The sequence below is a fragment of the Rhamphochromis longiceps genome, linkage group LG17, assembly GCF_057381845.1.
Source record: "Rhamphochromis longiceps isolate RC_006_pf linkage group LG17, R_longiceps_female_GT1.1, whole genome shotgun sequence".
In the NCBI taxonomy this organism is placed as follows: Eukaryota; Metazoa; Chordata; class Actinopteri; order Cichliformes; family Cichlidae; genus Rhamphochromis; species Rhamphochromis longiceps.
Window position 1 is genome coordinate 11,644,921 of NC_140573.1, and position 26,864 is coordinate 11,671,784.

Genomic DNA, 26,864 nt, shown 5'->3' on the forward strand with positions numbered 1-26,864 from the left:
GCGACTTGATTGAACTTACCAGCCACATGCTGAATGGTGCGCTGCTGGTGTGTGCTCCATGGGACTGACTGCTACGTCGGATGCATCGGTGGTCAACGCAATCTCCTCCAAATGGAATGGGTGGGTCAGCAGGGTGGCATTAGCCAGCACAGACTTGGCAGTGGAAAATGCCTGGATGCATTCTGGGAGCCAGTCAACAGGATCTTTGGCTTTTTTACATTTCAAGGCAGCGTAGAGCGGCTGCAGCAGGTGGGCAGCTCTGGGGAGAAAGGGGTTGTAAAAATTGATCATCCCCAAGAACTCCTGCAACGCTTTAACTGACGTGGGATGCGTAAAGGCCGAAACGGCTTGGACCCTGTCTGAGAATGGGACCACACTATCAGCGGAAATGCGGTGCCTGAGGAAATCCAGGACAGGCAATCTGAACTAGCACTTGGAGGGGTTGATGATCAGGCCGTGCTCTGCCAAACGCTGAAAAACCTGGTGGAGATGGGACTCGTGCTAGCTCACCGAGCAGCTGGCCACCAATATATCGAGGTCCAGGTACATGAAAACGAAAGGCAGCCCGCGCAAGACGGAGTCCGTCAGCTGCTGAAAGGTCTGGCAGCACCTTTCAGGCCCAACGGCATGCGCAAAAACTTGAACAAGCCAAATGGGGTAAAGACAGTGGTTTTAGGAACATCTTCGGTGTGCACGGGAACCTAAGAAAAAATCGAGGTCCCGGCGAGATGGGCAGAAAAATCCTGAATGTGAGGGATGGGGTAACGATCGTTCTCTGTGTTGTTATTTAAACGGCAAAAATCTCCGCATGGCTGCCACCGACCGTCCGATCTGGGCACCATGTGAAGCGGACAGGCACTGATTGAGCGCTGTACAATGCCAAGCTGCTCCATGGCTGCAAACTCTTCCCGAGCGACGGACAGCTTCGTGGGGTTGAGGCAGCGCGCCGGGGGCCTGACTGTGGGAATAGAATGCTCAACCCCATGCTTCGTTACCGTGTTAAAGAAATTGGGGACAGACAGTGATGGAAACTCCATAAGCAAACGCTGAAAAGCATCCCCGGAGGTCACTACATTAGCCCAAATCAGGGGCTCGGCAGCCCGAGTAAAACAGGGTAGTGAAGAAAACGGGAGAGCATCAATTAAACGTCTGTGAGCAACATCAACTAGCAGTCCATGGGCACACAGAAAATCAGCGCCCAAGATAGGCACTGAGCTTGCAGCAACAACAAAGTTCCACTGGAAATCCCGGCCATGGAAACAAACAGTCACCAACCTTTCTCCAAACAATGTGATGGGAGAACCATTAGCTGCAACAAGCTGTGGCTAGCTGCCAGCCTGTTGGTGGCGGCCGGAGAAGGGAGGCTCTTCTGTGAGCCGGAGTCCACCAGAAAACACCTCCTAACGTCCGCGGCCGCTACGGCAGCCTGGCGGGTCCGTTTCCCTGGGCCGAAAAAGAGAAACGTGGCAGACAACGATGCGCCCTGGCACCAAAACGCTGATGGTAGAAGCAGAGGCTCTTCTCGCGGTGCCGTCGCGTAGCGATCCCTGCCGTCGGTGAAGGATCCGACGCTCCGGGGTAGGCAGGTGGAGATGTCGCCGGCGGGTTCGTAGCCAGGGCGTGCATGTCAAAAGTGTGGGTAGCGAGAAGAATCTGATCCGCTTCCTCAGCCAGGGCGAGGTAATCCCTTGCAGCTAGAGAGTTGACGAGGCCGGCTCTCACGGCAGCCAGCTGTCGGAGGAAGAGGTGGGCGAAGAGGAATCCTCCATCATACGGTCCGAGTAAGGACAACATGAGCTCCAGAGCCGTGCCACCACCCAGGCCTGTGAGGGAGAGAAGCTTTTCGGCTCGCTCCACGTCAGAGAGGGCATAGCGCTGCAGAAGCAGCGGGCATAGCGCTGCAGAAGCAGCCCCTTGCCCCTTAAGGGCAACATATTTCCCTTGGACCCATCCTCCTCCGAACTGAGCCGGCAGCTTCAGTGCCACAGCAAACGCAGCTGCAGCAGGAGGCGGAGGACCGACGGCCGCAGATGCATCCAGAGCGGAGCCGGCATCATCCTCGACCTGTGGCATGTTCGAGTCTGGGGTCACCAATGTGGAGGTAAACAGACAACACGGAGCTATTAGCTCTCACTCCACTACTTTATTTCTCTTCTCCATCAACTCAACACATCGCGCCACAAAACACATCAACATACTTCCTCAATACTGGGTGTGAGTGGAGCCCTCTTGTGGTCTGCCACAATACCCTAGTAAGCTATAGTACTTTTTCCTTTGGGAAGGTCTGCAATTCTGTTGAAGAAAGATGTTGAATCTATTTAATTATTATGGAAAAATAATTGATTTCTGTGGAATTTTGTTATACGTGCATTAAATTAAAGCTGATTACATCGACTGAGCATCACAAGGCGGAGGGTGGGTGGTGGTTCCCTATATTTTTTTGCTGGGACTTGGCAACCCTATTAGTTAAGTTGCTTATATTTCCGCTAAGTACTCTTTAAAATACCATAATAGGGATGATGGTGTAGGTTTAAGTTTATTAGATTGATCAGTATTGCTGAACTATGAAATATTTTGGGTGCAGTGTATTTTTTTTTTAAACATACAGGTACAACAGAACAGGTTTTGTGTTTTTCTTTTAAAATTTCAGTATGAACTTGTACAAAATGCAGCAAGATATTTAAAAAAACAGATTTATTGATTACAAAAATACACTATATCGGATTCATATCAGCATCAGCAGATATCCAAATTTATGATATTGGTATCGATATCGGACATAAAAAAGTGGTATCGCGCCATCTCCAGTGGTAACCATGTGTTGCTACTTACATATTTTAGGCAATTTATTACAATTTATTAAAGTAGAACAACATATAAGCCACAATAATTTTTCTAAAGAATAATTTTTTATACTTTAAATACATTTTGACAATATATTACTCTTACTTTTACTTCAGTAGTACTTTTGCACTGTACTGTATACTTCTTTGATCACAGTGTACATACTACCACTACAGCCTGACCCATGGCTTCTCAAAAAGTGAAAAAAAAATCTATGTATTAATTGTGTTTCTGTATAGAGTAAGCTTACTTTGATTAATTAAAAAAAAAACTTTCCACTTTGTTTCCCTAATCGTAAAGCAGTGAAAATGGTGTGGTATAACATCCTCTATACTTAAGTAACATCAAGAACCACAAAACATAATATGTGAAAAACAAACATCAACTTCTAAATTCACCTTATGTATGCAGGTCATTTAAACTTCAAACTCACAAAGAAAACCTTGTATCCATGAGCTAAAATTATAATAACAGGTGCAGGGGCTGGGATATCTGGCATGCAATCAGGAGGTAGCTGCTTTGAAGCCAGCAGTGGCACATTATTTAGGACATACATGATTAAGATATTTATATCACAGCCATTTGCATAATGCATTATGTATGATATTAAAGAACTACTGGTAATTTCAAGACTGGATTAGTCTATTTCATATCAATCATAACATTGTATTAATCGGAAATGGCTCTGACATCATCTCTACTTCTGCTACTTTTGCCCACACTGTAAGATTATCAGACATGGATTTGTACGTAATGTCACTTCCAAAGATAAACACACGTTTTACAATAGCATATTTAGATTGTAAGCACCAACACATATGCTAATGCCAGCAGGCTCTTACCCCCAGGAATCCCGTCGTGGTGATCCAGGTTTTTTTTCTTTTTTGGTTGCTATTAGTTTTATGTTCCTCGTTTCATTTAAAAACATTAAATGCCTCTTAGACTGGTGTTGTATAAATAACATATTAGCATAGTCAGAAATCTTAATGAAGCAACTTGTTGTACTATTCTATTACAGTACCACATTTAAACCTACTGAGCTCTTTAGAACGACCAGTTCACTCACTTCACTGCAAAGTCAGACTGTGTGACTAGGTTTTTGATTTCTTCACCTGTGGCAACAGGACTGAAACCATCTGAATTCAAAGATTACCAACTGCAATCCATATGTAGTGTAGAGACAACACACTGATTTGCTGTTTTTAATATTCTTCACTTAGCCAATGTTTCTAATTAACCTACAATCAGAAAGTGATTTGATTTTGGTATTTTTATTTTGAAATAAATAAATGAAATACACACTGAATTGCAACTCAAAAAACCCTCAACTTTATAGCTGGTGATGAAACAAAACATGAACTGACAATGAAGAACTGGAAACAGAAACACACAGGCACAATCTGAGGGTACAATGCGACACTGACACATCTATGGGCTCAAAATGTGGTCATAAATATTTTGTACGTGTAAAAACGATTTGTATGTGCAAAAAAGATTTGTGTGTGTAAAAAAGATTTGTGTGTGCGTAAAAAAGATTTGTATGTGTAAAAAGAATTTGTGTGTGCGTAAAAAAGATTTCTATGTGTAAAAAAGATTTGTGTGTGCGTAAAAAAGATTTGTGTGTGCGTAAAAAAGATTTGTATGTGTAAAAAAGATTTGTGTGTGCGTAAAAAAGATTTGTGTGTGGACTTAGAAAAAAAAACCCTGCAAGTTACAAGTACGGATTTTGACCCTATTTTTCTTCCTTTCATCTGATTGGTCAATGTCATGTCAATCACAAATGTAACAATCCAATCAGAGAACAGATGGGTTTGGCTGTCGAGGGGCGCTTTTTTTGAACTGCAGGTCTTTGAAGGGAATAAATCCCCATTTACATGCCAACCCAGCGTTTTCCTTCATCACCACGAAGGAAAACAGTCTGTGGTCGTCCGAGTTTGGTGATTTTTGTGTCACAGGTCTACGTGTTTAATACAGGGACTTCCACAGCCTTTTCAACAGCGCTGCGGACCGCGGGGTGGGGGCGGGCAGTGTTTTGGAAATGACAGTCTTCATTACAAAGCTTTCTTCATTATGAATTAGCATACATGTTTTTATTGAACATTTGAAGAACCAGCAAAAAAAACAAACTCTTGTAGAGGACATAAAGTCAGAGATAGAAAAGACAAGGAGCAGGTGCATCTAGTACAGGTAGACCTGCTGCAAAAACCCACAGAGCCCAGCAGCCAGCGCAACAAATTCTGGATCCTTTGCTTTTAGTTAGCAGTTAGCATTAGCAGCACATCCTGCATCCGATGTGAAAGGACTTTTATGCTGCGCACTGTGACTCACAGCAATGGTCCTGGGTCAGCCCTGACTTTGTGTTAAACTAATCCTAAAGTAATAATGGTATTTCTAACCACTGATATACCACAACTTTATCCTTTCAACAGCTGCTGAAAGTAAGGGGACCTAGCTGCTATCGGATATTTATATAGCGATCCTCCAGCTTCAAACTGTATCACCCTTCAAGGACCTGCAGTTCAAAAAAGCGCCCCTCCGACAGCCAAACCCATCTGTTCTCTGATTGGATTGTTACATTTGTGATTTGACATTGACCAATCAGATGAAAGGAAGAAAAATAGGGTCAAAATCCGTACTTGTAACTTTCAGGGTTTTTTTTTCTAAGTCCACACACAAATCTTTTTTACGTACACACAGATCTTTTTTACACATACAAATCTTTTTTACGCACACACAAATTTTTTTTACACATACAAATCTTTTTTACGCACACACAAATCTTTTTTACACATACAAATCTTTTTTACGCATACAAATCTTTTTTACAAGTACAAAATATTTATGACCACATTTTGAGCCCATAGCTAGTGAGGAAAAAAGACACGGCGATTTACTGAAACGAGGTATGGAAAAAAAGTAATATAAACGGAGAGTTGGCACTTGCTGCAAAAGATTGTTTTATTGTATGTGTACTGCTAAGACAAGTAACTAGCTGGTTCCTTTTACATTGTCTGGTAGACGAAGTTCGGGAGTTAGAGAGGACGCCATTTCATCATTCCTGCGCCATTCCTGCTCCGCCTTTCTTTTCTGAGATCGGTGAGCAAAGTATTTTACTAGTTCATTGTTTATCTGTGCTTTTCATGAGTTCTTTGCAAGCAAAATGTTCCAGTGTTCATTGGATAATTGTTTAAAAATATTTTGTGGAAAACCTTATTCAATTTACTGAAAAACAGCATTTGAAGCAAATGCACAGATTGTGTGTTTTACTGTCTATTTTCAATTTGTAACATGGGTAACGTTGCAAATAATACATTTTAGGTGATAGGACTGTGAACTGTGATTATATAAGGAACTTAATATGTCCTATGACACTGTCATTGACAGGTCAGGTTTTTTTTTTTTGTTTCCCTTTGTATCTTCCTTTTGATGCATTGCAACGGATCCTGTAATCGATGGCGAGCCAACCCCGTTGAAGGACCAACTGACTTTGTTCTGTGCTGCACAGCAGAGTGTGGTAGGCCAGCTGCAACAAAACAGAAACAACCACGCCACTTTGAACTTGTTGTTCCCCTTCTTCACACACATCCCCTGGACTTACGGACGGTTTATTTTAAGGACTTTTTACGGACTCTATACATCCCACAAACAGGAAGGGAAGTGGGTGTGGGCGGTTGGATCTATTTCTCCAGCTGAATAATTGTTGCAATTTGTTAACAAAGTCTATGAAGATACAAACAAGTGTTGTCATTTGGATCTTGGTAATTGAGATTGTGGTTCATTTTGAATGTGAACTTTGTACATCTAGAAGGGTGCACCCATGTAAGGTTTCTTTTTTTAAAGTGATTACTGTGATTGTGCCACAGGGTTGTCACTGAGGAAAATACTGGTACCAAAAAGAGACACTTTTATTTGTAATGTTTTGTATGTTTGTCATATTTTCTTTTTTGTTTTCTGGGTGAAAAGAAAAATACAAAGCTGGGAATTTTTCAAAACTCACAGTTGCCTGAGTCTCATTCAGTTTGCCTCTCCTCTACGTCCAAATCGTTGAGCTCTTTTGCATCAAATTTGGGTGAAGTACCTTTTGATCTTGGAGTATTTGAAACACATCAGTGTTACACTATACTAAACACAAGACACAACCTAAGAACTAATCCCTAACCAAGAATAACTGAAACATAGATTTATAATAATAATCCACAAAGTACCAGAGAATCAGAAAATAATCCATAATGCTAAAAATAAACCAAAACATAAGAAACTCAAAATGCTGGGTCAAAATGACCCAGAACTGTGACAATTTGAAAGATTTGTTAATCTATAAGATTAAAAAAAGAGTGACAGCACTTGGGCAAATGTTATAATTTAATATCCTTTTTCTTTCTGTTGTTTACCTGATATCTGTACACTTACATTCAAATGACTGTGGGGGAAACCGTTTCTGGCTAAAATAGCCTAACTGGTTTCTCTTCATGTCAGAGGTTATATGTCTTAAGAACCTTGGTACCTCATTGTGACACAGTTACACACACGAATTTACCCCATGCTCAGTAGTATGCTACAACAACAAGGTCAATAACAAGTCATCAAGTCCCCTGCCCCTCATGTCAAGAGGCAGGTCAGACTTGTCTCACTAAAGATTAATATCCCACATGAAACTGTTCTTGGTTATCTACTTTCACCTGGAGGAAAAACCAGAGGAAAAATGTATCTTGAATATTGGTTTGTGGAAAAAGGAAGTAGGTTCAGGTGATCAATAACTACTTATTTCTCTACAGAGTGCAGTGTGGTGTGCATCTGTATTGGTAGAACTGAAATTAGCAATCAAGTGGCACGAGAAAAGCAATAGGAGAGTATCTGCAGCATACTACAGGTGAGTATTTCAGTGCATGTTCATGCTGATGACATTACATATTCAAGTGGTGCATGCTGCAGCATTAACAGTGACAGCACAGTTTCTCTTTCTAAACAAATGATTACCTCATCAGCTGTCATTAGAGAATCAGTGATGGTCAATAAAACACTCATGTTCAGGGCAATAATCTGCAATAACAGGAAAATATTTCAGTAAACACTGTTTACTGAGTAAACGTGATCAAGCCACTGAAGTTGCTTTTAGTGTCATGATACACCCTTTTATGTACTGAATGCAAATAAACTGTTTTGTCACTACACAGGAATGTTACTCAGTTCACCATTTTATTCCACAAATATCTCCCAACACTTTGATGAATGACACATTTAGTGAAAAATGTCCACCAGCTAGCTTAATGGTTACCATCAATTAACATGAATCAAATCCAGGAAAACTAAATACCTGACTTAAATTTCAAAAGTATTAAAACATTATTACATGCACACGACAAAGAGACCTAATGTATTTTTACATGCTAAATAAACATGAGTATGTTATATGATGTCATAACTGATGTCATTTAACCCTCCTGCCATCCTTTAAAAAACTCACACCCATCACCCTAGGGACCATTCTCAGCCACGCCATAAAAAGACCATATATCCATATTTTATTCCACTTTAAATTAGCCAACCTTGTAAAACTACTTCTCCCTGAAATATTCATGTAAAGTTTTAATTATATTTTCGTTGTTTTAACCCTTCAAATCCCAGTGTTATTACATGAGCGCCCTGTGTTATAAGCCCCAAAAACCAAAAAACGAAACTAAATATTTCCACAAAAAACCAGTTGAAGTAATATGTGATTGTCATTATAAGTAGGCCTTTAGATGGACCAAAGATTGGCACCAACATACATTTTGACCTGCCATTATTTTTTTTGCATTTTTTTTGCAATTTAAAAATTAAAACTTCAAGGCCCTGAGTCTTCATTGACATCCAAGAAAAGAAGAAAAAATAAAATCATATGATGATAATTTGGGGTTGAAAAATAGCGTTTATAATGGAAGTCAATGGGCAGAAAATGGTCCCCAGGGTGATGGGTGTGGGGATTTCTGCTGCTCAGCCATTTTAGGCTGATTTAAGGAATTCACACTGGAATATTAACATTGACAGGTAAAAACTATCCTGTGGCAAGTTTGGTTATATTCCACTGAACACAGTGGAAATGGCAGCCATTTAACACATAGCAGTGGCACAAAAAGGTCCCAAGAAGGCAGGAAGGTTAATATCCAATGTGTATCTGACTAGTTGCAGGTGGGTGCTGACTTCATAGTTGTGTGATGATGCAGCTATTGCAGAGTTTATTTCTGGAAAAATAAGTTCATGGTTTATGATATGTGTTCATATCTTAATTTTATTTTGTAATTTCTTGTAATTTCTTTGTCAGTTTTTCTTGCTCTCTATTAGTTTTCCTTTTTTGATTCCCCAACCTCATTAGTATGACCTGTGTTTCCAATCAGCCAATGACTTTTTGAACACATTCCCTTTATTCCCCGACAGATCTACTTGTTTTCTTCTCATTTAAGTATTGATTTTATATCTTTGTTTCAATGTCATCCTAATTGCTTTAGTGTGTGATCTTTTAGATTTCACATGTTGCCTATTCCTCCACTGGTTTGCTTGGTTAATTGACTGCTTGCTAGAGTATCACCTCAACCATGAGTGATCTGAAACTTGAACTTTCATTCTGTTTATGCTTGGGCCCTTTTCACTGAGACTTCAGCTGTCACTTTCCAGTTAATATTCCACTTTTTCAATGTTGTTAAATGCTACGAGGTACTTTCTGTGGGGTGAAAATCTGCCAGCACCAATTTAGAAAAGCTTAAAGAGCAATGTTCTGTACTTTGATGGGGAACAAGACCTCATGCACGATTACTGCCTCAGCCTTGATGCGGTGTATGCCATGTGGGATTAGAGGTCTGGGGCCACCACATAACTGTACGGATAACCATGCACTGGCTGACACACAAATAATCATACAGTGTGGTGTCTCGGGCATTCCAAGTACGCAGATCACTGCTTTCCAGCATGAGATTGTTAAACTGTTTGGGGATTGTGCAGGGCTTCCTCGGTGTGGGTGCCACTAATAGGTGCCACATAGTTATCTCTGTAAGTATTCAGACAATAATGCAATGTTGCTTTCGTGAACCATCACAGTGGATTGTAAACCACAACCAGGCTGGATCAATACTGGACATGAAGTCTTGTTACAGCTCTTGGAAAGAGCTGAAACAGTGTCCCAAGAAACAGGTTTGGTTGTGGAGGTGATTGACGTGATTGACGTGATGTTGTTTTTGATGAAACGTCAGTAGAAATTCTCAAATACCAGAAAGTATTGCAGCAATTTCTGTGTGGAGGGAGTTAACCAGTCTGCTACGACCTTCAGCTTCTCAGGATCTCCCACTTTCTATCGTTTGCCAACACTCGAAGATATAACTTTAGAAATATCACTTTTCTGACTTTACACAAAGTCAACAGTGAACATCACCATATACTCAAAGTATTCAAGTGATATATTATGTGCACTAGATGGTAAGCAGTCAGTAACTCTTTGATGTATTTCTCAATTGCCTCTTTCTCATGTTTGCAGAGGTCTTACAATTGGCTGTTGGGTAAAGGAGCTCCAAGCAGGAAATCAGTTCTGTAAAAGGTCATGGTATTCCTTAGGCTTAACTACAGGGTGGGCCATTTATATGGATACACTGTAATAAAATGGGAATGGTTGGTGATATTAAAGTCCTGTTTGTGGCACATTAGTATATGTGAGGGGGCAAACTCCTCAAGATGGGTGGTGACCATGGTGGCCATTTAGAAGTCGGCCATCTTGGATACAACTTTTGTTTTTCCAATAGGAAGAGGGCCATGTGACACATCAAACTTATTGGTAATGTCACAAGAAAAACAACAGTGTTGCTTGGTTTCAATGTAACTTTATTCTTTCATGAGTTATTTACAAGTTTCTGACCACTTATAAAATGTGTCCAATGTGCTGCCCATTGTGTTGGATTGTCAATGCAACCCTCTTCTCCCACTCTTCACACACTGATAGCAATACCGCAGGCATGACCAGAAAAAAAACTGCTGGCTGTGAGAGTTTGGGGCTTTGTAGTTTTTATCATGGCCTGTTCACACAGGTGTCTATTAATTTTGATTGTCAAAAAAATTAAAGCATTTGAACAAATGGGTTCATTATGGAAGGCAAGTTGATCTTTTAACTGATCATCTAGAAATTATAGGAAAGCTTTTAGCATTTTAGCCAGTGTAAGCAGCTAGGAAATCAAATTTATTGCCTTGCTTTGGATGAGATGCTGAGCTTTGCCATCTTCACGAATGTCTCAGCTCACTAAAGAGCCTTTCCATTTAACAGATAGACTACATAGGAAATTTTAGAGAAATCATTGGTGAATGAAAGAGATGAGCAGCAATCACGACACTCCCTCATGTTGGCCCAAAAGCGTACCTTGGATAAAGTGCATGTTTGGCAGCTGGGTCAGTTGAGTCTAGTGTTTAGTCTGATTGTTCTATCATAATGAATGAAATGAAAGAATGAAAGAATTTGGACACATATACCAACAGCATTTCAAACGATTTATTATAGAACTTGCAAACAGGTCACTGTGCTTAATAGGTAAGCATGGCAAGAGCAGAGGTTCTCCAGGATACTGGAGTTCGAGAGAAGGAACTTCAGCATTCCTTTTAATAGAGAAGTCACATCATGAAGACAACAAAGACAACAATGGCAGAGAGTGGAAGCACAAACTGCTCCTTATGTACCGCAATGTGAGCAGGAGATAGGAAGTAAGAGTGATGGCTCAGGCCCAGGAAAATCAAAGTTTCACCATCGAGAGCAGCTGGCCCACAGTGCTTCCTGAGCAAAACGAAGAGAGAGAAAACAAAAGAGAGAAGGAAAAACAACTAATGTTTTACCATAAAGTTAGATCTACAGCCCCAACAGGTACCAACACACCTGAAAATAAGAATTTTGATTAAAAGTCATGAGACATCTCCAATACATAACAAACAGAATGTAGAAAAAAATAGCTCTTATTACATTATAAACTGCAGACAGACTTCAAAGTTGGAACAGAACACATGCTGAAAGCACCAGTAGTTACAGACTACACTATCATGCACAAATTGGAAATTCAGTAGCTCACTCCTAAGCTTTCTTTTGGCTGAGTGCCTCTTGCCTGTAAACAGGTGATCACACTGCTGTCATCATTCCCTGTAGGAAACGACAAACTAAAATTAATGGTGCAAGAGAATGTTTTTGTTGATAAAATAATTTGACTTTAGCAGCTGTTTGCACTGTTGAGCGTCACGATTATAGCAGCTAAATTGGGCAAAGCCTACAATCAAAAACATGAAGTATTATCACTTAAAATGCAGGGAAGGAAAACAATTCAAACCATGAATTTTGTTTTGAGAAAGTCCGTGAATTAATTTGATCATCTCACTTAACTAAGACAACCTATATGTGTGAAGAAGACCATAAATTCTTAGTTCAGCTCCTGTCTTAGATTGTTGGCATTGTCCAGTGTTTGTACTACCAAAGCTCCTTTCTCCTTAAGACACATTTAAGGAAACAAGACTTCCATGGTATGCTATAATATCTGCATTCTTCTAAATAATAAATATGCAATTCTATTTTCATAAAGAGTCTCTGATTAAAAAAAACTGTTAAAAAGAGATCACTACAGCTGTTATTAAGGGATATCATTGCTAATTAGTTAAGAGCCACAATTAATAGTTGATTTTGAGTTGATCTCTTGTAATTTAATGTTAATGTAGTTAAAACAATATTATGCATAGGTGTGATAAAGTGGAGTAGCGTGCGTGTGAACAGTGTGTGAAAACCTCACAACCACCAAGGAAAAAGACTAAAGAGCTGTCAAAGGTCTGGAAAGATGTGCAAATGGCTGGAAAGATGAAAGAGGTATAGAATGAGCATTTATTACTGCTGGTATCAAACTGCATTCAAAGGTGGTGGATCAGCTCAAAACTGCACAGGAGTTTTTCATGATCTGAATGCAGTTGGGACCACGATCACCAAAAACACCACACACTGAAATTCTGCAGTGCCCACAAAGGTCCCCCTACTTAAGAAGGCATATTGTAGAGCTGTCTACGTCCACATGTACACTGAAAAAAGTGATATTGTCTCCTTTTAAATATAGCATATTATATTTTGGTATATCTTTTCAATTCAAATGAGTAATTCCTGTCTACATATATAATTCGAGTAACTCCAGAATACATTCCCTGCGTTTTAATCCAATTAATTTTAGTTAATTAAATGTAGCTCAAAATGCTTAAGTATGTTTTTCATAGCCTCCTGCTGGGCCATTTTGCGCATGCGTTAGGACAGGCCACCATTTTGCGCGCGGACTGAAGAAGCGGACTCTTTGTGTGCTGCAAGCGGGCTTAAGTTAATCGCACAACTTCATATAAAGGTGGTCTAGCTTCGGTAAGTAAACCTTTTACGGTCGTTTTTGTTTTATTTTTTTACCTCAGTCAAAGCATGTTGACTCTTTAAGACGTGTGCACATGGAGAAAGAAGTCTAAGTAGTTGTACACCTCTGAACTTTGTCATGAATTTGACTTAAGCTAGCTATGTGCTCTATTAGCTACTGCTCTATTAAAAGAGTAATTGTATTGATGCGTTAAAATGTCATATGTTTTTAGCTTAGTTCTTGTGGCACACTTTGTACTAACAAATTATGGAACGAGGCAATTTCTCTGTAGTTAGCTGTAAAGTTCACTGTACAGTCGCCTGCAGTTTTAAGTGGAGAAATCGTCCCTCCCGCCACAACATTGGCATTAAGGAATAGTCGGGCGGGGGAGGGGGCTTCTGAACGCACCTGCACAGTCAGGGGTGCAGTAGGAAATAAGTAGGATTGGCGTTGCACAACGTCTTTTGTGCAGAAAAAAATAATGGTTGTAAACTGTGGAGGAGAATAACTCAGTGGTTGCCAAAAATGTGAGATCAAAAGGCACTGAGAGTGATGTTTGTCAGAACTGAAATTAACTCAGAAAAGAAGTTGCTTCACTTGATAGAGCTGTTGAGTGCAAGACCTGTCAGCGGTCTGGTTTAGCATTTAAAGCCTCGCTACGTGCTTCCAAACCGCTGCATTTAATCTCAGAGAAAACTAACACAGAGAAGTAAAGCAAGTGTGTAAGTTCATCTCTTTATGTTTGCATAGTATTTCCATGTTGAGCTTAACAACCGATGTATGGAGCCACAGCTGGACTGGCTGTCGGAGTTTTGTATTGAGGGGGAAAGGAAGCGATTTGTTTTATACTTCAGCTAGAATGAAAAAAGACACAAAGCTGGAGTTATTCGGTGTCTTCATGCTGAACAGCTAAAACTTCTTCCCTCATTCTCCCCCCTCCCTCTCCTGTTGCTACTTCAATCATGAAACTGATCGATTATCAGGTGATCGGCTTTTCTGTCGCTAGTCTCTCTCATTTGTTAGTCACCCAGTTTGCGCTAGAAAGAGGAAAACGGCAGATAAACAACAGCAGCACGTTTAAGCTTGATAAGCTGTTGCTAGAATTTTTTTAATATTACTTCTAGTATCCGCTTATGTTTTCTGGAGCCACAGCCGTAATAGCTGCTGGTCATGATAGTTTGGATATGTGGTGAGAAGGAAACATGAAGGTGAAACCAGGAGAAGTTTTTACTGAATCATTAGAGCTGAACAGGTAATGAAGAAACAGGTTTACATTTTAGGTCACATGAATGAGTTGAAGGGAAGTTATGAACTGTTTCTGAGAGACAAATAACTCCAGGATCCTTTTTTAGGTAGCTGACAGCTGGTAACTGTGCAGGGGCGGATCTAGCAAAGTTTTGCCAGGGGCCAGGTAGGGCATTAACAGGGAAAGGGAGACACAAAGACATAATTTTCTTTCTTATTCTCATTTAAAATGTCTAGCTTTTAATAAATAATTATTCTAAATCTTACTACCAAAGTGGTGATCTGGTTAAATGTATAGAGATCCATTATTGTATGTAGTAAATATTAAGTCTAATATATGCCCTAGTAATAGTAGTACATATAGCACTTTTTCCTTTGGGAAGGTACGCTGTCTGCGCTGTCTGCAACTGTATTGAAGAAAAATGTTGAATCAAATTATTATAGAAAAATAATTGATTTCTGTGCATTAAAGTAGATTACGTCAATTAAGCATTATCAGGCGGAGGGTGCGGGGTGGTTTCCTAATATTTTTGCTGGGAGTTGGCAGTCCTATTAGTTAGTTTAATATTTCTATGTACTGTTTAGAATACCTGAATAAGGAGGATGGTGTAAGTTTTTTAGGTTGATCAGTATTGCTGAAGTATAAAATATTTTGGGTGCAGTGCATTTTTTGCATACAGGTATAACAGAATAGCTTTAATGTTTTGTTTTTAAAACTGAGTATGAACTTATACAAAATGCAGCAAAATATTTATAAAAACAGTTTTATTTATTATAAAATACACTATATCGGATTCATATCGGCATCGGCAGATAATCAAATTTATGATATCGGTATCGGACATAAAAAAGTGGTATCGTGCCATCTGTAGTTTGCACAGAGGCACAAGTAAGATTTGTTTTGTTACAAGGGAGTATCATGAAGTAATGCACTAATGGCTTGGAAACGGTAATTGTTTGTCTTTCTAAAGTTTTTTTTTATTTTTATTTGTCTTCCTTTTCTGGCAGATTTTCTTCCCCTTATGTGTTACTGTTTATTCAAGAAGATGGTGTTATTTTGGTAAGTACATGCAAATTCCTTACATATTTATCACAACAGTATTTGTCACAGTATTGCAGGGACAAGTTTATCTATCTCATCTTAAGGGTTCTTGTGATTATTAATATTGATATTAATTAATATCAATTAATATATATGATTAAATTTCTTTTATCCAGGACAAAAGAAAAAAAAACTTGCGAAAGTGAAATGAAAAACAGGAATTTAGTTCTTGTGAGTTAAGAGGATGCAGAGCATAGGGTTAGATGGAGGTGGATCATTCACTGTGGTGATCCCTGAAGGAAACAGCCAAGAGAAAAAGGATCAGATTGCAAAAAAAAATGTGGTTTGTTTGCATACATGAGTCTTTACGGTACCCACAGGACTCCTGAAGTATAAGTACTCTGAAGTTTGCAGAGCAATTTCAGAGATGTTTGGGGCTTACATGGCAAGCATGTTTTTAGTTGCACATCTAAATTTTCTCTGCTCTCTGTTGCTGATGGCAGAGTTCTGCCCCGCTGACCTCACAGGTGAGACACTCCCACCAGTGGACAAAGAGCACAGGAAAATGTGTTGCCAACCACCTGAAACAGACAAATATCTGCTTTTTAAAACCCTTTAAACCCGTTAAATGGACTGATGCCATTCATTTCTTCTTTGATTAACAGTAGTAACATCCTTCATGCACTGTATACTAACCCATATGATAATCATGCTTTATGAAGTGATGGCAATTGCATTGTAGCATTTAATGAAGAAATAACAAAATAATCATACCAATGATTAAGCACCAGTCTTCTTTTTTTCTGTGTGTGTGTGTGTGTGTGTGTGTGTGTGTGTGTGTGTGTGTGTGTGTGTGTGTGTGTGTGTGTGTGTGTGTGAGAGATACAGGTAAATGCTGAATTCCAGTGTATTACAACACTTCAACTGGAGATGACCTTCGCGGCACAGTTAGACAGAATTACACCTCAGTTGATGACAGTTTTCCAGAAGAAGGGCGGTGTTTCTGGGCAGAAACTTGCCCACCACTTGCAGATCATGCAAGAGGTAAATCTGAATATTGCAAATTCTATTTGGATTTCTTTTGTCTTAAGTGGCAGGTCACTGGTGAGTCCAATAAGCCGTTTTAGGTGACCAGCCAAGCAATCTAAATTTTGAAATTTCATATATAAATTTTATTTACTATGTTTGAACTGACATATGATAAAATTTACTTATTGCGAATGTCAGACATTGTTCTTTTTTCCAAATTGGTTTAATCAGCAACTCTCTTTAAACAGGCTGAAAGTGATGTTAAAGTGAAAAGGGAAGCAGTTCTCAGGGCACTTTGCCTCTACCTTGGTGAAGAGGACGGAAGCCTTATTCGGGAGTTCTTTGTAAGTCATTTAAGTCATTGTAAGCAAGTCATCTATACACACACTTTTTAGATAGATATCTGTGTGTGTGTGTATTACACACACACACACACACACACACAAACGACTAGATTGGAATTTAATTGTAGAGTTAATTGTTTTTTCTTTTACCTTTTTATTAAATGTTTAGGACATTGAAGGAGATGATATCCAGAGAGACCTGAAGAAGCACACCATGGGCATTTATGTCATCAACAGGGAGGATGGACAAAATGGACATTATGATGACATTGGAATATTTGTTGAAGGGGAGATAGTCATGGACAACATTGGATCTCTGGCCCAAGCTTGTGCATTGATGCTTGGAGTAATCTATGCACTAAACCTAGCCTTCCCCAAGGAATTGAAGGACTATTATGAATTCATTTAGAAAGTGTTGATGGGATTCGATGGTGAAAAGCTCTCCCCCAAAGTCTTTGGGCTGAAGAACAAAATTGCTACTGGATAGGAAGATTTCTAAAATAACACATCAAGAGAATGCTGTTATGTAAATTACCAATGACTGGTGCTCTTGTGAATAGGAGTGAAACTCTTGTACAACCATCATTTGTTCTGTGTTATGTTTCGATTGAACATTTTAACTTTCAATAATGAATGTTTCACGTGTGGTACATTTGAGTAGCTTGAAGAGCAACTTTGTAATTATTCAGTTATAGCTGCTGCCCTGCGTATAATCAGTGTTAACTCAACCGGATAAAAAAAAAAAAAAACATTCATGATTACCACACTGCAGCACACTGGTAACACTTTAAAGACTATTAATTGTTTTGAAGCGAGTATGTTAGGTCAGAAAATATGTAAAACATTCAGAATCTTCAAGGAAGGACTAGAATGGAAAGACAGTGGTCAATAAGCAGTAAGGAAAACACAAGTTTAATTTTAAGTCTAATTACCTTATTAAAATGCAATTTCTAAATATGGATCGCAGAACAGCAAGTCTGAAACTGGTTAGTTTGTGGATGCATCAGTTTCTAATTGTGATACATTATACTGCTGGTAGTGTTTTATTCTTTTATGTAAGGAGTTTTTTTTTTTCTTTTTTAGAGGAAGAGAAACATTGGTTAACATTTCTCTTGTCTGTTGTTTCTGTTTTGTTTGAATACAGCTTTTTAAAGCTACTAGTTCATAGGCAAAAGTTGTAATTTGTATTATACAAATTGCAGCAATTTCCCTTAGAGATGTGGATTCTTATTCTGTTTGCAACAAATTTTGCATTAATAAATGATGTGAAAGAATGTTGTAGTTTTCATTATTGACGTTTTTAAAAACTACAAATCAGGGTAAGCAATATTTTTTAAGTAAACTTAACTTAATTGAAATAGAGAGAAATTAACAATTTGATTGATTTGAATATAAGTTTGGGACATAAGTGTAAAGGAAACAAATTATTCTGGTACATTTAACACGACCTTAGTTGGACTTACTAATAATATTTGACTAAGACGTATCCACAACAGTTAAGTTAAAGTAGCTTAAAAATATATGTTGGTTTTACTCGCTTAAATTAAATTCAGTGTACTTAAAAAATATTTCTGGATTCAAACAAATTTATTTCGTGCAACCACTTGTCATAAAAAAATTGAGTAAATTGAACAAAACATTTTTTTCAGTGTACCCGGGTATTTTTGAAAACACAGATTTTTCGATGCGTTTGCACCTTTCGTCCACACGTAAACTGCGTTTTCGGTCACTGAAAACGGAGATTTCTAAAAACGCCTGCCAGGGTGGATATTTTCGAAAACTCAGTTTTTGCCTTTATGTGTGGATGAGAAAAATGGAGAAAACGCAGCGTCAAAGGTGTGCGCCTTTTTTGACGTCACACTGTGCGCCACGTTATTGTTTCCGTGAAATGAATTTCTACAATACTGTTACTGTTAACTGTACTCTCTGCAGTGTTTAAATGCTTACATATACACACACAGTTACTGTCCCTCCACACATACGACTCTGTTCTGCTTCTATGCCCCAGCTTTGTTTACTGTTTCCCACCCAGGCTTCTAGACTTCTGATTGGCCAACATTTCTACACGGTTAGGAATATATCGCCACCTGTTGCTTTGGCATGTTCCTACCAGCGTTTTCCTTCATTTCTGTGTTTACGTGTGGAAAATCTCCATTTTCAAAAATACCCGTGTACGTGTGGACGTAGCCTCAAGGTGAACATTTATTCAGTTTCGTTTAAATATTATTTATGTATATCGCAACAACAGTTGCCTCAAGGAGCTTTGTATTGTAAGGTATAGACCCTAAAATAATAGAGAGAAAACGCCAACATTCAAATGACTGTCTATACCTATTGCAGTGTAATTAAGAAAGTGTTCAAGGTCACCTTATTTAGCTCTAACTATATGCCTTATCAAAAAGGACTGACGACTGTCTCCCATTGTAATTTCAAATACCCTAGGAACCACAAGTAAGTGAAGTGAAGTGCTCTATTAGGGAGATGTGATACTATGAGGTCTTTTAGAGATAATGGGGCCTGGTTATTTAGGACCTTCTATGTGAGGAAGAATTTTAAATTCTAGGGATCCAATGAAGAGAAGCCATTATAAGAGAAATATACCCTCTCTTTCTAGTTTCTGAATTCTGGATCAACTGAATAACAACTGATAACAATGAATTGCAATAGTCCAGCGAAGTAGAAATGCACGCAGGAACTAGTTTTTTTTTAACATTACTCTTACAGTCTGTCTCTAATTTTAGAGATAATGTGCAAATGTAGCAGAAAGCAGTCCACATTGAAGGACAGATTCATCTATATTATTCTGAGAAGGCGAGGGAGAAAGTGCTGTGGTCAGATTAAAACCAAAATCAAGTTCTTTGCCATCAACTCGACACACTGTGTCTGGAAGAAGACAAATACTGCTTATGACAAAAAGAACAGCATCCCCACAGTTAAGCATGGCATTGTATACACTGGAGGCTGTTTTTCTGCTAAGGTTATAAGACGACTTCTCCGGATTAAGGGACTAGTGGAAGACAACCTCCTTCCCTTAAACTCTAAATTTACAGCCCACTATAAGGTGAGATCTGTAATGCTGGGGGCTTTAGCTCCAGCCCATATGTCATGGTCTAAGTGAGTGTTTTTCCACTGGTCCTGCAGTGTCTACCCATTCTGGGTGGAGCCCAGAGTCCAGACCTGCCTTGTTCACCTGTTCGTCATTGTCGGCAATCAGCAGGAAGTGTATTCAAGATCAGCATCTCCACCAGTTATCTGCCAGTCCATCAGCATCCTTATGGTTGTCTTCAGGTGACGTAGAAATTCTCTGTTCCATTTTTTGGATTGGATCAACGTCCCTCCAAGCCACAAGCCCATGTCCATCTGAGTTGATTGTTTACCTCTGCCCTTGGCTGCAGATCTGATTTGTGGAATATTCACCTGTGTGGCATTATGCTCCTCTAGATTCCCACCATCTCACCTGCCTGTCCTGCTGCCCACCAGTTTCTCTTACATCTGGAAAAACAGATTGGAAGTTGCATTATTCTTGACACTTACTTGGATTCCCTCCCCTCACATCCACTCGCCTGCAGATACCAGGAAGCCACCCACCATTCCCGTGTTACTTATTTTCCTGATTTTCTCTCCCACAAATCATTAATTATTCTCTCCTTTGTTGCAATGCCATCGTCCAGAGACTCTTAATCGCTCGCATGGTTGAAGCAGAGCTCCTAGATTCACATCTCGACACCATATTAGTGAAAAGTAATCCTTGCCTCCACACTTTGTTTCGTATTTGGGTCCACGTTCTCTCTCTTCGGCCACCTGGCCATGACACCATAAGACATTTTTATGGTTATATATATATATATATATATATATATATTAGGGGTGCAACGATATTCGTATCGATATTGAACCGTTCGATACAGTGCTTTCGGTTCGGTACACATATGTATCGAACAATACAAAATTTTTAATTTATTTTATCAACTTTCCTTCTGACGATGCTGTCTGTGTTGAGCGCTCAGTGAATCTGCGTTCGACTACTCCGCCTAGGCTCGACAGTGCAGCCTAGGCGGAGTAGTCGAACGCAGATTCACTGAGCGCTCAACACAGACAGCATCGTCAGAAGGAAGAGCGCAGGGCAAGCTAGCGAGACAGAAGTTAAGCTCTCCTTGCAACATGGACCTCCTCCACCCTCATTCAGATCTGGCGTTTGGAATTATTTTGGTTTTCATGTGACGTATGACCCTGAAGGTAAGCGAGTCATGGACTAAAGTAAAGCAGTATGTTGGATGTGCCATGCAATGCTCAATTACATGGGTTTATTTTGGAAAGAGACATTTCTCTGTAATAAACTCTCTTTTCCAAAGATGAGTGATTCCTCAATCAGATACAGGGCTCGCAATATCGCTAGCCCGACGTCCCGGGGCTAGCGATTTTTTTTCAGTCGGGCTACCAAAATCGATCTCTGCCCTGCCCGTCGGGCTATTGTAGGAAGGAAAAATATATGTCAGTGCTTTTGCATTCTTTCAGAAATGTAGCTGGGTAATTATGTCATTGGCATCGGTGAGCCACTGTCAATATGTAACATATTGAAATCGCGTTTGAATTTGCGCTTGTTTTTTTTGCTTTCACTTTGCAATCGCGCGAACTGTGTATAGAGAGCGACAGCACTGATCTGTGAGTGATGATAATTTGTGCACCAATTCCTCTGACATCGTCTTATTAATTGGTAGCTTACTATGCAAACATGACAAGTGAAATCTCCCGCAGCAAGCTTAAACATGTGAGAGGTTGATCGCGCAGAGAATCGCTGAGCTTATGTGAGTGCGTGTGTAAAAGCAGCAGGATATATATTTGACTACGATGACCTTCACAGACAGATATATATTTTAGTTCTGCTGAGCCAAATAAGACAGGTCAGGGTGAAGAAGTGACAGCCAAAGAAAAGCTTACCACAAAACGGAGAAGTTATGACAAATCAGACTATCAGGCAAAAAGAAAGTGCAGCTTTATGGTTTCATGGACAAAAGAATTTCTGTGGCTGCGATATGACGAGCTAAATAGCCAGGGGTGCACATAAGTGGTCCGCAGGTGCGCATTCGCTGTCAAAATAAAAAACACGCACAAGGGTTAGGGTTAAATTTAAAAACTGTACTTTTGAGTTAAAATATATATTTATAATTTTAATAAATGACAAATTAAAAAGGCATGAACATTTTTTTTGTATCGAAAAATATCGAACCGTGACACCAAAGTATCGAACCGCACCGAACCGTGAATTTTGTGTATCGTTGCAACCCTAATATATATAAAAAAAAAAAACACCCAGCGCGCCCCTGCGGGCGGTTTATCCTTCAAGCTCGGGTCCTCTACCAGAGGCCTGGGAGCTTGAGGGTCCTGCGCAGTATCTTAGCTGTTCCCAGGACTGCGCTCTTCTGGACAGAGATCTCCGATGTTATTCCCGGGATCTGCTGGAGCCACTCGCCTAGCTTGGGAGTCACCGCACCTAGTGCTCCGATTACCACGGGGACCACCGTTACCTTCACCCTCCACATCCTCTCGAGCTCTTCTCTGAGCCCTTGGTATTTCTCCAGCTTCTCGTGTTCCTTCTTCCTGATATTGCTGTCATTCGGAACCGCTACATCGATCACTACGGCCGTCTTCTTCTGTTTGTCTACCACCACTATGTCCGGTTGGTTAGCCACCACCATTTTGTCCGTCTGTATCTGGAAGTCCCACAGGATCTTAGCTCGGTCATTCTCCACCACCCTTGGGGGCATCTCCCATTTTGACCTCGGGACTTCTAGGTTATACTCGGCACAGATGTTCCTGTACACTATGCCGGCCACTTGGTTATGGCGTTCCATGTATGCCTTGCCTGCTAGCATCTTGCACCCTGCTGTTATGTGCTGGATTGTCTCTGGGGCATCTTTACACAGCCTGCACCTGGGGTCTTGCCTGGTGTGATAGACCCCAGCCTCTATGGATCTTGTACTCAGAGCTTGTTCTTGTGCTGCCATGATTAGTGCCTCTGTGCTGTCTTTCAGTCCAGCTTTGTCCAGCCACTGGTAGGATTTCTGGATATCAGCCACCTCTTCTATCTGCCGGTGGTACATACCGTGCAGGGGCCTGTCCTTCCATGATGGTTCCTCGTCTCCCTCCTCTTTCTTGGGTTTCTGCTGCCTGAGGTATTCACTGAGCACTCGGTCAGTTGGGGCCATCTTCCCAATGTATTCTTGGATGTTCCTTGTCTCATCCTGGACTGTGGTGCTGACACTCACCAGTCCCCGGCCCCCTTCCTTCCGCTTAGCGTACAGCCTCAGGGTGCTGGACTTGGGGTGAAACCCTCCATGCATGGTAAGGAGCTTTCTTGTCTTTATGTCAGTGGCTTCTATCTCCTCCTTTGGCCAGCCTATTACCCCAGCAGGGTACCTGATCACGGGCAGGGCGTACGTGTCGATGGCCCGGATCTTGTTCTTACCATTCAGCTGACTCCTCAGGACTTGCCTGACCCTCTGCAGGTACTTGGTGGTTGCAGCCTTTCTAGCGGCCTCTTCATGGTTCCCATTTGCCTGCGGGATCCCCAGGTACTTGTAACTGTCCTCTATGTCTGCAATGTTGCCTTCTGGTAGTTCAATCCCCTCAGTTCTGACTACCTTCCCTCTCTTTGTTACCATCCGACTACACTTCTCCAGTCCGAACGACATTCCAATGTCATTGCTGTATAGCCTGGTAGTGTGGATCAGTGAATCGATGTCTCGTTCACTCTTGGCATACAGCTTGATGTCATCCATGTACAGGAGGTGGCTGACAACTGCTCCGTTCCGTAGTCGGTATCCGTAGCCAGTCTTGTTAATGATCTCACTGAGGGGGTTCAGGCCTATGCAGAACAGCAGTGGGGACAGAGCATCTCCTTGGTAGATCCCGCACTTGATGGTAACTTGTGCTATGGGCTTGGAGTTGGCCTCTAGTGTTGTACGCCACATCCCCATTGAGTTCCTGATGAAGGCTCTTAGGGTCCCATTGATCTTGTACAATTCTAGGCATTCCAGTATCCAGCTGTGGGGCATTGAGTCATAGGCCTTCTTGTAATCAATCCAGGCAGTGCACAGGTTGGTCAGTCTGGTCTTGCAGTCTCGGCTGATTGTTCTGTCTACCAGTAGCTGGTGTTTTGCACCTCTGGTATTCTTGCCAATTCCTTTCTGTGTCCCGCTCATGTATTGACCCATGTGCCTGTTCATCTTAGCCGATATGATGCCTGACAGGAGCTTCCATGTAGTACTGAGGCAGGTTATTGGTCGGTAGTTGGAGGGGACCGGTCCCTTCTTGGGGTCCTTGGGGATCAGGACCGTCCGGCCTTCAGTTAGCCATTCCGGGTGTCTCTCGTTAACTAGCAGCTGGTTCATTTGTGCTGCCAGACGCTCGTGGAGTGCAGTCAGCTTCTTCAGCCAGTAGGCGTGAACCATGTCGGGCCCTGGTGCTGTCCAACTCTTCATACTGGAGACCCTTTCTTGGATATCTGCCACTGTGATGGTTACTGGACCCTGTTCAGGGAGGTCGCTGTGGTCTGCCCTCAGATCCACTAGCCACTGAGCATTGCCGTTATGGGTTGCATCCTTCTCCCATATGCTCTTCCAGTATTGCTCCGTCTCCAGCCTTGGTGGTGCTGTTCTCTTATTGTTCCCTTGCCACTGAGAGTACACCTTTGCTTGTTCTGTGGAGAACAGCTGGTTTATTCTCCTGCCTTCTATCTCTCTGGTGTACCTCCTCAAGCGGCTGGCCAAGGCTGTGAGTCTTTGCTTGGCAGTTTCCAAGGCCTCAGGTATGGACAGCTTGCTGTATTTCTTAGGCACCTTATTTGTCGCACCTTTCTGCAACTCCGTTAGTTGGCTAACCTCCCTCCGTGCTACTTTGATCTTGCCCTCTAGCCTCCTTCTCCATGGAGGGTACTGCCCCTTGTGGCTGTTCCTCTAGCTGTGAGAGCAGTCCCTTCTTTCGAATGTTGGAACACTGAGCTACTAGTTGTTTCGCCGTCATTGTGGATGTTGGGTATCGAAGAATCCATAGGTCCCTCATCCTATTCATGTAGCCCCTTCCAACAACGCCCTGTTTTCGTCCCTTGCCCACCGATGCCTTCTTGTTCCAGTAGCCCACTTTTCGTCAGGGTGCCCTGGTTCCTCAACACCTGACGCGGACCTTGTTGATCCGGGCGACGTCCGAGCCGGCATGCCTTCATATTTATCTGTCTCGCTCATGTCTGCGGTAGGCTTGCTTAGCATAGGGGGTCTAGCCTTAGGACCCTTACTGGATACAGACGCCCCAGGCAGGAATCGAACTTGCGATCCTCTGTTCCAAAGGCGTGTAGTTTAACCACTACGCTATCCAGCTGCTTATATATATATATATATATATATTTTTTTTTTTTTTTTTTTTTTGCATAAAATAACAGAAAACAAAATGATCTCTCCTATTTGAGCTTCATTTCCGTTCATTTTCTGAGATTTATTTACTTTTTGCTGCTGCTGTGAGACATTTTTATAAAATAGCTTCAATAGACCAGAAATCCAAATTGACAGATAAAAACAACATAATGATGGTAAGTCCAGAGTAATGTAAGGGAAAAATTTTTTTTATGCAGGCTTAAACATGAGTTGGCTTCTCAAGCTCATCTTGCTTATAGACAAGTTAATAAGGCTTGCAGTCTACATCATTGTTCCTTTATTTTATGGTGCACCTTATGATGTGTTTAAAAAAAAAAGTCCCATGGGCTGAAACTAAAGACCCAAGCATTACAGATTTCACCTTATAGTGGGTTGTAAATTTCTAACAGTTTATCACAAAACATTTAGTGTGTCTTTAAATCCTCTGTCATATCCAAAAACGCACCGTTTATACAGCCAAAATGCTAAACCCCAACTGAGAGCTCAGTAAATTATTACTGAGCTTTTACATAAGCCAGATCATTCAGAGTGTGAGGTGCCAAGGCTGTGTTGTCTTGATGCCAGAGCACGAACTATCCCCATTACCTTAAAAATAAGACAGAAAAGAGAAGGGGTAAAAATTACACTGGCAAAGAGAAAAAAGAGAGTAGCTGCATAGCAGGATCACACAGTGCAAGAGAATGAGCGAGTCAAGATGGCTCACAGGAGGTGTGATCACACCACAATATAACTTGGGAAAAGTGTCGACCAGGATTCGTGCAAACAAACATAACTAATATCTAATAAGCTTTTTCCTGTGAATGTGTGAGTCTTCAGGACCTTCTTGCATAGCCCAGCCAAGAGAAATTAAATGTGTGGCTCAGTCGCTTTTTTGCCCTATATTTAAATGCAACTGTATTAAGCATCATCCTGAGACTCACAGAAGAATCTCAGTTCAAAGAGAGTGCAATCAGAGTAGCTGTTACAAGTTATTTAGAGCTGCTGGGTTACAGGGTTAGAAAGGCCAGTTCAGCCGCTCTTTACATGAAAGGATAAAAGGAATTTGTATTCAGAGAGAAAAACACCGTAGGTTTATCTTTGTACCAGTGCACTGCAGTGAGTTAGATTCTCAGTGTTGTAACTGGGTTGTAACTTTTTTAGCATTTCATAAAAAGGTGCCGAACAAATTCCAGCAAAGACTCTGTTTTTTATGGCATAAAAACACAATTCTGATTGGAGATTCTGAAATAGTCACAGAATAAGGTCTATTCATTTGTTGCTCGTCCATACTAGAAGCATTATGAACTACAAGGGAACACCTTTAAAGAAACACTAGTTAGGATGCTTCTGTGATGAGTCCAGTCAGAGGAGTCTTTAAAATAAAATAAGCTCAAGATCCAAACAATACTCGTGACAGGGTCACTTTAGCAGTGACAGCTAAGCCATGCTCAGTTTTTTTAGTATGAAAAGAGACAATAGTTGTCCATGCACATGTGCAAGTTCATAATTTACAGTGAGACCTAGCTGTACATTTAACATGATCTCATAGCTAAATGACTTCCTAACACCACATTATGGTACCAAAACA

General features: G+C 40.8%; 1 protein-coding gene across 3 annotated transcripts; it reads left to right on the plus strand.

Annotated features, from left to right (window-relative positions):
* Nucleotides 1-13,140: 13,140 nt before the first annotated feature.
* On the plus strand, nucleotides 13,141-18,023 carry LOC146649350 (uncharacterized). Of its 3 annotated transcripts, XM_085387351.1 has the most exons (5): nucleotides 13,141-13,225; nucleotides 15,465-15,516; nucleotides 16,387-16,542; nucleotides 16,776-16,871; nucleotides 17,041-18,023. In XM_085387351.1, the coding sequence occupies exons 3-5, from the start codon at nucleotides 16,429-16,431 to the stop codon at nucleotides 17,278-17,280; spliced, it is 450 nt and encodes a 149-aa protein (XP_085243477.1). In that variant the 5' UTR covers nucleotides 13,141-13,225; nucleotides 15,465-15,516; nucleotides 16,387-16,428; the 3' UTR covers nucleotides 17,281-18,023. The 3 variants fall into 3 exon arrangements, with proteins under 3 accessions (XP_085243477.1, XP_085243478.1, XP_085243476.1); XM_085387352.1 differs by lacking the exon at nucleotides 13,141-13,225 and having other exon boundaries at nucleotides 15,469-15,516; nucleotides 16,381-16,542; XM_085387350.1 differs by lacking the exons at nucleotides 13,141-13,225; nucleotides 15,465-15,516 and having other exon boundaries at nucleotides 15,523-16,542.
* Nucleotides 18,024-26,864: the final 8,841 nt, after the last annotated feature.

Coding starts and splice junctions, on each gene's coding strand:
- LOC146649350 (XM_085387351.1), top strand. CDS start 16,429: ATGACCTTCGCGGCACAGTTAGACAGAATTACACCTCAGTTGATGACA. Junction 16,543..16,775: donor ACTTGCAGATCATGCAAGAG/GTAAATCTGAAT, acceptor CTCTTTAAACAG/GCTGAAAGTGATGTTAAAGT. Junction 16,872..17,040: donor GCCTTATTCGGGAGTTCTTT/GTAAGTCATTTA, acceptor TTAAATGTTTAG/GACATTGAAGGAGATGATAT.